This window comes from Hoplias malabaricus, chromosome 1 (genome assembly GCF_029633855.1).
Source record: "Hoplias malabaricus isolate fHopMal1 chromosome 1, fHopMal1.hap1, whole genome shotgun sequence".
NCBI classification, from domain to species: domain Eukaryota; kingdom Metazoa; phylum Chordata; class Actinopteri; order Characiformes; family Erythrinidae; genus Hoplias; species Hoplias malabaricus.
This window is the reverse complement of record NC_089800.1, coordinates 6782256-6794521: the sequence shown is the minus strand read 5'-3', so window position 1 is coordinate 6794521 and position 12266 is coordinate 6782256. Positions and strand designations below refer to the sequence as shown.

General features: G+C 40.6%; 1 protein-coding gene across 1 annotated transcript; it reads right to left on the bottom strand.

Annotated features, from left to right (window-relative positions):
* Positions 1-1715: 1715 nt before the first annotated feature.
* gapdhs (glyceraldehyde-3-phosphate dehydrogenase, spermatogenic) lies at positions 1716-11742 on the bottom strand. The gene is made up of 11 exons (XM_066645091.1): positions 11668-11742; positions 5608-5667; positions 5296-5392; positions 4913-5019; positions 4136-4226; positions 3920-4038; positions 3671-3752; positions 3376-3527; positions 3106-3268; positions 2832-2929; positions 1716-2583 (listed from the first exon to the last, which is right to left on the bottom strand). Exons 2-11 carry the CDS (start codon positions 5634-5636, stop codon positions 2514-2516), a joined length of 1008 nt encoding a protein of 335 aa, XP_066501188.1. The 5' UTR covers positions 5637-5667; positions 11668-11742; the 3' UTR covers positions 1716-2513.
* Positions 11743-12266: the final 524 nt, after the last annotated feature.

Sequence of the window (12266 nt, the reverse complement as noted above, 5' to 3'; positions counted from 1 at the left end):
ATATGTACATATCATATTAAATCTGAATTATTGAATTTTGGAGAGTTTGGAAAAAAAATAGAAATTTCTATTTAACACAAGTACAATTAAATAAAGTGTCAGACAATTTTAGATAACTGACGTATGTGATATTATTCGGAGAACATACATTGCTGTGGAGTCCCACGTACGTCTCGCTATGTCCACTAGATGTCGCCTGTAAACTAGTAAATCTGCTACCGTAATTAAAATATACAACTGTTTTAAGTGTTTAAATTAAGACATGCATTTGACTGAAAACAAATATATGATCGTAAAGTCATCTTTAGAAAGCTGTAGAGGACCTTAAAGCAGATGGTGTTTCTATTTTAGTCAAATGATATAGTAATTTCACAACAGTGGTGGGCCAACTACTGCCCGTTAGGTTGTTTTATCCGGCCCTTTGGACTATTTAAAAAAATGTCCTAAAAGCGCATTAATTTCAGCTTTTTCCTGCAATATCCTGCATTCAACTGAGTCCACTGGATGACGCACGCCAAACACGACTGACCTCGAGTCTATTAGGTTTAGATAGTCATTTGTCACATTTACTATTCAAGTGCTACTACCCCTCTGGATTCACTGGCAAAAAAGGGTGACCAACAACACTCTTCCCACTAAATTTGAATAAGGTAGATAGGCCATCTTTACTTCTTAGGTTTCACATGAAATGTATGTATATTAGTTCCCACTTCACAAAACCCCCACCTATCAGCCCACCTGTCAAGGGCCCACTGTGGCCCTTGAGTTGAAAAGTTTGCCCATCCCTCTTCTACACCTATTCTGAATGAATACAGTGGAACCTCTACCTACGAACTTGATCCGTTCCGTAACCCGGTTCGTAAGTAGATTTCTCGAGTCAAATTTACCCATTAAAAATAATGGAAAAGCAATTAATGTGTTCCAGCCCCACCCAGAAAGTCAACCTTTTTGCACTGATATATGTTTACAACACACTCAAATTAGTAAAAAAAAATACATGTAGCGTTACTAAAAATAAAATAGAAACACATTGGTAACAGTAATAAAAAAGAAAAAGTTTTAAGTGGTTACACATCGCTACCTTGAAGACGTGACAACTGGCTGGAGGAGTAACACAGGCACTGGCTGTATGACGGGAGGTGGGGGTGGGTGGAATAACGGAGAGTAAGCGGGTGAATGTGGGGAGACGAAGCGTAGATACGGCTTAACTTAGCACGAACTTCGATGTCTGCTGTTTACACTAATGCTAAATTGCTAAAGCTACAATTTGCTAATCTTAAAAGCTCACTCAAGTCTGGGCGCCGGGAGACTCGCCTATTGGGGTCAGTGGCCATTTCCAGCCGCCGGCTCGGGTTCGTTTCTAGAATCGTGGTTCATTGGTGGAGGCAAAAAATATTCAAATGCCCGGTTCGTATCTTGGAATATTTGTTAGTATAGGTGTTCTTTAGTAGAGGTTCCACTGTATATTGAAATAACAAATCGGACCAAACTGATCAACACATCAGTTTTTGTTGGCATTAATACCACCAGTTGCGTTAGAATAGGCATATAAAGTGTGAGTTTGAATTTTATTATGAATACTGTAAATAACTGGTATTATACCTATCGTGAAATTGATAGTAAATGTTGATTTCAAAAACTCCAAAATTTAATTGAACATTTGAACATCCTGACCAACAAGACTTGATTTTTTTAGATCATTTATTCATTTGTGGCAACTGTTTTTTTTTTTACTTCTTATTATTCAGTGGAAATATAATCAAATTCAGTGTTCTCTTTGTCTATGAGGTTTTCCCATGTCTGAAGAGTTTTAAAATGTGAAATTGCCCACTGCTGTTAGTGTGTGTGATGCCCTTGTGTTGGACTGGTTTCCTGTCCAGGGTGTGTATCTGCTATGTGGTTACAGAAAATTCATGCATTCCTTGTCTTGTAATCGCTTATCCAGTTCAGGGTCATAGTGGGAGCCTGCCAATTAGCACAAAGCGGGAACACACCATGGAGGGGGCGCCAGTCCTTCACAGGGTGACTCACACATTGGTTACAGAAAATGAAAGAAGGAATAAATAAAGGGTTAAATACAAATATAGTTGGCATGTATCTGAATGGCATGAAAAAAAAAAAACATGGTATTTTTTCAAACTCTTTATTTTATATTTATCTCTTAAACTGTTATAATAGCCTTTTTCTTTACATGACTTTTACCCATCAATTCATAACACCAATATAACATGGTTACATCCAATATGGTAACATCTACAGCAATGCTTGTGGGGCGACACAGACACAAATACTGTCAAGTCAAAACCGCCTCCAAGTGGGACTTTTTTTGTTTTCATAAAGGAAAAAACTAAAACTCGCACACAGACTACTACAGACACTAGAGCGTCTTGTAGAGAGGGGTGGGAGGATGCTAGGGCCTTGTCACTATGGCTTGAGCTATGACATTAAGTGCATGTAAAAGAAGAAATGGTGGTCCCGACTGGGCTTTGCAGTGTGTGAGGAAACTCAGGTGTTTACTCCTTGCTGTGCATGTACAGTAGGAGGTCAGCAACACGGTGGCTGTAGCCAAACTCGTTGTCATACCTGTCAAGGAGGAAAGGGAGAAAGATGTGAGTAATATGGTAACACAAGTGTAATACAGCTAATGACAACATTTTAATTCTTATATGAAAATGATAAACTCATTAATATTAACAGTTCTGTAATGCCTGTCCGTTAACAGTGGCTATGAAGGAACACTTTGTTGGTGAAACTTGTTCGGCTCAATCCAAGTGTGAATCCATAAAAAAACAAGCCCATACAATTTAAACATTACATGCTCATTGACTTACCAGGAGATGAGCTTGACGAAGTTATCGTTTAGGGAAATACCAGCACCGGCATCAAAGATAGAGGAGTGGGTGTCGCCGATGAAGTCAGAGGACACAACCTACAGATACAAAAAACAAACCACGGTCATTTTTGTCCATGTAAGGATATTCAGAATTTTTGGAATGCAGTGATGAAGGGATACTGTGATTTTCTTGCTCCAAATCTTAAGCGTGTAGTGCTCAGTTTATTATCTCAGTTTCCTGGGATGTGCTACCAGCTTTTCTCTGCACTTACTGACTCCTCTGTGTATCCCAGAATTCCCTTCAGGGATCCGTGTGAAGACTTCTTGACGGCCTCCTTGATGTCAGCGTAGCTGGCGGGCCTTGAGAGACGGCAGGTAAGATCCACCACAGACACGTCAGCTACAGGCACACGGAAGGCCATGCCGGTCAGCTTGCTGTGATGCCACAGAAAAAAGAAAGTTTCAGCTTATTTTGTTCTTTTACAGCATTGGTAACAGTAGAGTTTATGATACAGTGTGTTGTTGATATCCATTTTGCTCACCCGTTGAGCTCTGGGATGACTTTGCCCACAGCCTTGGCGGCACCGGTGGAGGCGGGGATGATGTTCTGGTGGGCACCACGACCGTCGCGCCAGGCCTTGGCTGAGGGTCCATCCACTGTCTTCTGGGTGGCTGTGTAGGCATGCACTGTGGTCTGTCAGAGCGAGGGGGAAAAAGAATCAAAGCTTAAAATTAAAGCAAACAATAAACCCCATATTTAACCTTTCGTATGAAGAAATGGAAGTGAGACCGAAAAGGCTTTTTACACATGATCAGTCACATCATGCCTCCACTTACCATCAGAGCCTCCTCAATACCAAAGTTGTCATGAATGACCTTGGCCAATGGAGCTAAGCAGTTAGTTGTGCAGGATGCATTGCTATGAGATACACAACCAAAAAATATATGTTAGTTATTAGTCGATTTTCAATTAAAGAAAAAAAAGTCAGTAAAGTCTAAATGTCCAGTCAGTAACGATGCAGTAAACATGCAGCAAAGTTTTTGTTGGTGGTTATAGTAAATACTACTTAAGTGCAATAAACTCACCTGACAATGGTCATGCTGGAGGGGTCATACTTATCCTCATTGACTCCCATCACAAACATGGGGGCATCAGGAGATGGGGCAGACACAACTACGCGCTTAGCGCCACCCTGCAGGTGAGACTTTAGAGAACACAAGATGCATAACATTAGAAATCCAACCTGTCGGTTAAGGTCTGTGTTGTTCTAATATTTGTTTTAAGGCAACAAGTAAACTTACAGAGGCCTTCTCAATGCTGAGGAAGACTCCAGTGGACTCAACAACATATGAGGCACCAGCGTCACCCCATGGGATCTCAGCAGGCTTCATACTGAGAAGAAAGGAGGCAAGAAAAACAAATACTTTTAGTGAAACCTGGCAGCAGCTCATTGGATTACATGTGAACTTATGGCCCCTGCTGCTTCTGCACTAAAGCAAGCCAGTGAATCCAAGGCTTTCAGAAAACAAAACTAAATACTAAGCTTGAAAATTCCTGACCTAAAAATGCTAACGATGCATTAGAGCTAGTGAAATTAGTTTGCATGACTTGGTTTGTATTATTCTAGTAGACCCCCAACTAACTTCCATGCAATGTTAACACTGCAGGAAAAGCATTTCTTAAATGAAAAGATCCATCATGACTTATGACTGCAGAGCCTTTAACTCTCACTTTGTCTAACCCTCTGGCTGTGTTATTGCTAGGTGACTGCGCCTGTTCTTCACTGGCGCCAGGCCTTGGACGCCTGCAATAACAGACAGGGATTAGTACCTTTGAGCTAAAGCTTTGTGCAGGGAGAGGAAGTTACAAAGGAAAGTTCCTCTAGTACACAGACGGCATCCCAGTAATAGCCTGGTTTTCACTTTTGCTACACACCTTTACTCATTACTCATGACATAGATGTGTTTGTGAGAAAGCTTGAAAATCTACAAGTGCTGTCCATCCAGGATTGGTAACAAAGCGTTCACCAGCTCGGACATATTTCTTGTTATAAAGGCAGACCAACATGGAAAACTCACCACTGGAAAACGGAGATTGAATGGTTATCGACAATGAGCTTGCCATTCTCCTGGCGCACTTCTCCCTTGTAACGTCCGTGGGTGGAGTCATACTTGAACATGTAGACCTATTAGTGATGAAAACATTAAGATTATATTTATGATATACTGAGTAAAGATCAAATAACAATCTCTGCAACATCTGAGTGCAAATACACTAAAGCAGTTCCAGATCCTGACAACACCCCAGAGTCTTGACTAGTTTCTAAGCCCCATAAGGTAAACCAAGCTTGTCAGAGTAGGGAACACATGAACCATGAAACGGAGAAGCACTAGAAAGGCTGCATGTCTACAGACAGTGTAGACATGGCAAGAGAATAAAAGGGCAGTTAGCTGGAACTTACCATGTATTGCAGATCAATGAAAGGATCATTGATGGCTGTGACTTTGATTCCCTTCTGTAGGCAGGCCCTGAGGACCAGGCGGCCAATGCGGCCAAATCTGTCAAAAGAACAACAACATATTCAATGGATGACAATCATTCTTGGGGATAAGATTTTCAGTAGCAATTTCAATATTTTATATAAAACACCCTTGATCTTGAACTTCAACTCAATACAACCTTCATTCACTTCACTACTTTACAAAAAATGTCATATAGCAAACTGAAAAAGAAAAAAATATGTTCCAGATGATGCAGATTTAAAGATGCTCACCCATTGATTCCAACGCAAAGGTCTGACATGTTTACAGTTAAATAGGTGGTAGTTTAGAACCTGTGAAAAGACACAAAGAAAAAAAAAAAAACAAGAAATTATATTTCTGACATGTTTCTGTATGACTAGTGATATACTGGAATCCAAACCCATAAACTACCTGACTCATGAATCAACATTAAAAACACATTCTGAAAACAAGATTAAGTTTGTAAGGATTACGATTACTTCATGACTTTAAAGAGGATTTTGTTCACCTCCATCCTTGCAGCATAATCTGTTTATATAACAGTTTGCTTAGAGAAGATAATTTTATTTCGAACACAGTCTGTTATACCCATCACAAACCTTTATATAATGGCCCCTTTAAACTGTAAAACTAGGTCTTAGCCAGTCCGGTGCTCAGCAAAGTGGGTGTGATTTTTGGACCTTGTTGCAAGGAAACAGATCTCATTGTTGTGGCCTTCATTAGAATGCTCTACAGGGTGCTCCAAACTTCAGCTAACCGGACCCACATACTTTTACTAACTTGGCTCAGAGTCAGTCCTATTGTGCTGGCTTCTGCCACAGTAAAGCAAAAAGAAACTGTGGGGGTGAAGTGAATCAAACCAGAGCTACATGCGTCTAGCTACTCTTTCATGCTTTATTCGACACAGAAGATACTTGCTCGCTTCCGACATTTTTAGGGCAATGTATGAGTTTGGTTAAATATAATTTGCTGATTAGATTTCCAACGTGGCTTGGAAACCTAATGAGAGCTTACAGAACTAGAGAGGGTGTGTGCAGACTGCCTGGCACACTTCAAAGAATCCACCCTTTTGCAGGAAGCAAGTCAGCACATGCAAGGTGTCTCGTCAAACCAAACTTCAAAATGTGTGCCTGCAACTACACCCCACAGAAGTGGAAAAACAAGCCACAGTTTGTGTAGTGGTGACAGGATTGGTTGTGCAACTCGGATCTATTGAGCAGAAATGGAGTGTAAACGAATCTTCCCCTTTTGCCTTTTATGGTTTGTTCAAGCAGGGAGTGTCACATGGTGACTGGGTTTGTGGGGAGAACAGAGGAAGTTGGGTTGGGGGGGGTTCATCCTTGACAGGAAGTATAGATCATACTGTAGTGCCTAGTTTGTTTAACACAAGAAGTATAAATGTTTATATATACACAAGTTATTAATGCACTGTTTTACATTAAGAAATGAAGCAGTTAGGTCTAGGTTAGGTTTGTGAAGTAACCTCTAACTTACTTCACATAATTCAGGACATGTTTTACAACATTATTACAGTGTACTGGAAATTCAGAGATGAATGCAATTGCCTAATGTGGTAATGGGGTAGCATTTGTCAGGATAGTGACATCAAGTTTAAGTCCACAATTATTTAAAATATGAATAAATATATATAAGTATGGCACAGCAGGTAATGTTGCTCTCACACAGCTCCAGGGACCTGGAGATTGTGAGTTCAAGTCCCACGCCGGGTGACTGTCTGAGGAGTTGGGTGTGTTCTCCCTTTGTCTGCATGGGTTTCCTCCCATGGTCTAAAAACACATGTTGGTAGGTGGATTGGCCACTTAAGTGTTCATATGAGTGTGTGTGAACAAGTGAGTGTGTGTTGCCCTGTTCCCGCCTTGCATCCATTGATTCTGGGAAGGCTCCGGACCCACCGCGACCCTGAACTGGATAAGCGCTTAGACAATGAATCAATGAATTAATAAATATAAGCTAGGTTTCTTTTTTCGTACATTACTTAATAAACAGATTGCAGGTTATGCTTTATTAAAGCTGTCAGTAGCAGAGGGCTATGTACTTGACTGAGGCAGTTTTCATTGATACCTCAAAGAGATTGAGAGCTATCATCAATCCCTTACAAAAGCATTATACTTTTTCACATAAGGAGGACCACTGTAACACAAGTTAATGTGTCAGTGACTGATACAGAATCAAAGAGCTGTCCATTTAATGCTTGTTTGTTTCCACTGGGAGAGTGCTGAAGAATTCATGCAGTGTAAAAGGCTCTAAGCCTCACAATAATGAAGAAAAATCATTGTCAGTCTTAACCAATCCACCCTGAAATGTATCCAAATAGGTGCCATATAGAACCATCCAACAAGAAGTCAGTTCAAATGCAAATATGAGGTGTGAGATTAATTCAGTGTAACTCATACTTTATGTACAAGAATAATCTAATTAAGCAAATTCAGAAATAACAGAAGCAGTTCTGTCTTTCTGATAGTGTACTACTGGCTCACAGTAACAGAATATACTCTACTAATCCCCTCTACTAATCTGGAGCTGTGTCTGTGTGCATGCAACGAGACTAGTAGACCTAACCCAGCTGGATAATCCTAATCTCTCTAGTCCCCAGGCCTGTGCTGTGTAATACCGGACCCTACAATGCACTGCGCTTGGACTGAATCACTGACTGGCCTAGAAGAACCTGACCAGCACATTCAAACATACACACCACTGTGAGATTCCTGCAAGGCTGCATCATCTGCCTGGCGTTCTATGGGTTCATCTATAATGCTTATTAAAAATAGTTTGGCAATATAACAGGATGCAGAACTGGAATATATGAGCTGTAATTAAACTGCTGTTAATTTTTTTGCATTCCTTCTCCTCCAGCCCCTGCAGTGAATGAGGGAGTGGTCTGAAATTGCAGGGGCAGATCACATGACGGCAGCCAAGGTCACCAATAAATGGTGGGATGAGAAGAACGCTCAGCCTTACATCTTCAGTTTCCCTTCCCTTTCCTTCCTAGCTACTATCCACAGCTGTTAGTATGCAAAATTAAAAAGAGTACTGGACTATGCTCGAATGTAGATACGCAGGTGGCAAGCCCTGCAGTTCTTGGACAACTGTGGGCAGAACAACAATAGTGTTTACTGTAAAGTGTCAATGTCATATTTGACCGTGCCAATCAAAATGGCCCTGTGGCTCACATCCTAGAGCATGGATCAAATAGCAGCCTGCAGGCAGTTGGAAGGTGACTCTAATTGCTACAGTGAAGGAGTGTAGAATCAAATGACCGTTTCTTTCGAGGCCCACCTCTGCACTGGCCTGAATTCAATTGCCCTACTGTTCTACACAAATACCACTCCAAGAGAGCAACAACATAGTGCAACACAACACCAACTATTCACTAAACAAAGCAAAATGAAACATACCATTTGTCATATTATTTAGCTTCCAATAATACATAAGCATTTTTATTTAAACACAATGTGTAACCTCTTCATATATTTCTATACATATAATAAAAAATCCTTGTTGTTCTAGTGAGGCTGTGTCTTACCAAGATGACCCAATCACAGTGCTTGAGGGAGTTGCCCTTGGCTCAAGTAACACAATGCCCCACCCCCTCTTACACAGCCGGAGGCACAGAGACCAGCATACAGCTGCATCAACCTAGTTAGACGCTGTTTCCCCCTCTAAAAAACACCCAATCATGGCAGAACTGGGTCAACCTCCTCCAGGGGAATTAACACTTCCATTCGTGCATAAAATGTCCTTTGTGGTAGCATGTTTACAAAAATGTTTTCTGAAAATCTGAACTTATCAAAACACCATATTCATTTTGTCTTAATAAAAATAACAAGTGCAATTCTGAGTTACTAAGTTTTTCTGATTTCAGATCAGTCGTGTGTCATGAGGTGACGAATGACTAGAAGCAGGTTTACGCTGTGACTGGCTGGGGAATTCATTCAATCTAGGAAGGTGACTGGAAGCCATTTTGAGGAAGTGCTGTGTCATACCATGGCCATCTACACATACTGGTGTGGCCGCCACACAAAGGCACCATCAGAGGTTTCATACTTTCTGCAGATAAGAAAATTACTCATGAGCATTCCTTCAGTCGTGGTACCACTCATGCCTCTGCAGCAGTCAGTGACTCATCTACACATTTTCAAGGCATGGTATGTATAGGGTTAGTTCTTACATGTAATAATCACTAAAATACATGTGCATCAAGAAAGGGGAAAGGCTATAAAAAATGTCACCTCCCACATCCTTACCAATTTATTCCACTCCTACCACTCCCTCTTTTTACTTACCCTTGGTCTGTCTCCCTGCCTGTCTCTCCTGAGTACTTTTCCACCAGCTACCTCTGAACAGGACATGAACTGAGACCTAACAGTAGGAGGACCCCTGGTGCTCTTGGGGGAGTATTTAATGCCATGTCATAATCGGTTTAATTCAACACAAAAATACTTTGAATGAAACATGTGGTGATTTAAAGTATTTATAAATAAAATTTGATAATTTGCTTGTTACCACAGTGCCATTAAAATACTACCTGCATTTGAATATGACTTATATTATTTCAGATCTCTCTTTAAGTCTAATGCTGATATAAACAGCTGCAGCAGACACGACACAGCGTCTGGTGGTCTCCAGCTGCAGCTGGGTAAAGGTGGGGGGGAGGGGGGACTGTGGAGGCTTTCATGTGATCTGTCTGCAGTGGACACACAGCCTGCTGCGTCACTGTCTACATCACATCCGCTCTCTTTTATAAAACAAGGTCGGTTCATACCTAACACGAATTATGGCCTGCAGGAGACCAATCCAAAGTAACAACACCCACATGGAGCAAACTACACCTACCTGGCAGTCTGGCACACTACATTCTGTGTTCACAAGAGACTGTGGAATTCATACATTATTCATATATTAGCACATTACTTGGGTGATCTAACACAGTTTGTGTGGTAGTGAAAATATAGTCAACAGGTCTACTTCATTTAGGAAGATTCTGGGGGGGGGGGGGGGGGGGGGGGGATGATCAATTTTCCCCCACTAAACGTAGACTGTAAAATAGCATCAAATGTTATGTAGCAATAAAATATATATTTATATTTGCTTTGTAAGAAAGAGAATATGTAAAGAACATGATAAAATCGACAGAGGGGATAACCCCTCCTCCAAAGGGTACATTTCCAATTCCCCCTTCGACGGATCTGACTCAAACTGGTTCTGGTTGCATCAGCATCACCAACCACAAAGATACCTGACACTCGGCACGTAGACCTACAGAACCTTAAAAGGACTTTAGGGCCTAATACCATTATATATGAACATTATGCAACTTAATGGAAAGCTAAGGTTTAGGCTGTGTCCAAAACAGCATCCTTGCATTCTTGATAGTGAGTCAAATGTAGGACGCACAATTATAAGTGTGTTCTTCACTATAGAGTGTATATTAGTGAAGTAGGACTTTTGTTTTGGACAGAGCCCTATTTAACATATTTGAGCCTATAGAATCTGCTATGGTGTATTTCAAAAAGCAAAGATGTTAAACAACCCTTGTTTGACCTTGACGGTTGATACGACCTTCAAGGCCTACATCTACCCGCTGCATCCTCGCTCGTTTTAGCCGATGAAGGGCGATTGAAAAGTGGTTAATGGTTAATTTCGTCTTGAAGAACGGTTACTTGTTGCTTGTCTTTGATTTAGAGAGGGAGACTATAACGTTATCCGCGCACTTCTGAAAAAAATATCCGCAGTATCCCTCTCCTAAGCCTCCAGGGATGCTGCGTCCAGACGTAAGAGACGTTAAATGTGCTTGAAGTATGTAAAAACGCATAACGTCTGCAATATATCGTATTTATTTAGTTAAAAACGAGTAAATGTGCAAACAAATCGCAGAAACCGTTTCCAGCAACGTACCCGGATGGTACCTTCTCGAACGACGTGACGCAATTGGTCTTCATAGTGAGGCGCTAAAGAGGCACGTAGTTAAATATACAGTTTTTACATCTTAACGTTACATCCTTATAATGTCTTACATTGATATTGGCTGACTTTTCCTACGTACACAAATACGATGCTCTATATCACAGCAATGCAAAACAGCTGTTTAATCTTTCCTCCGCGAATGTATTAGCAGTTTCTGCACTATTTTAAGGTGGAATGAAGAATTCGAAGAGAAGGCTTGCCCTGCGGAAGGACACATCCCACTCTCTTCCTCACCAAAATTATTTCATTTTAAACGGATAAGCAATTAAGCTTTCTAGAAACTATTTGTTACGTAAAAAATGTTGTTTAGCGAGAAAGACGCTTACCTCTTCTCAATTGATGCTGCAGCCACTGCGAACTCTCAGCGCAAAGCCCTCTCCTTTTATAGTGCACACGCGCACAGGTCCGATCCACAAAAAAGAACCGATTCCTCGACTCCAGGCTTTGCACTAGATTCTTAACTTTCTTCTCATTATGATGTCAAAACAACATAAATGGAGTGTAAAACAAGGAAGCTGAGAAAAAGAACTCGCGTGATTACAGCGGAGTGTCCTCTTTTAAAGCGATTCCAAAAATTTGAATTCTTTTCAAAAGGTTATTTAAGTTAACGTTCGAGAAATCAATACCAAGAACAGTTTATTATAAAAATGACTTTCTGGTATTATTTCTCCTGCTCCTGTTAGTCAAAGTAGGTTAATTCATATATTCAGTTGTAAGTCATTTACCTAATGTACTCTCGACAATTTTTATTGCTAAAGCAAAATATAATAATTATTTTACTTGTTTTATTTTTTTGACAGACACCCTTCTTTATGGCTAAATTACAAATGGCTCCTCTACTCCCTAGATAGTGCACTATGTAGTTCATGATATAATGGCTTATACAGCCATTCTTGTGTAGTGCACTTGGAATTATGGCGCGATT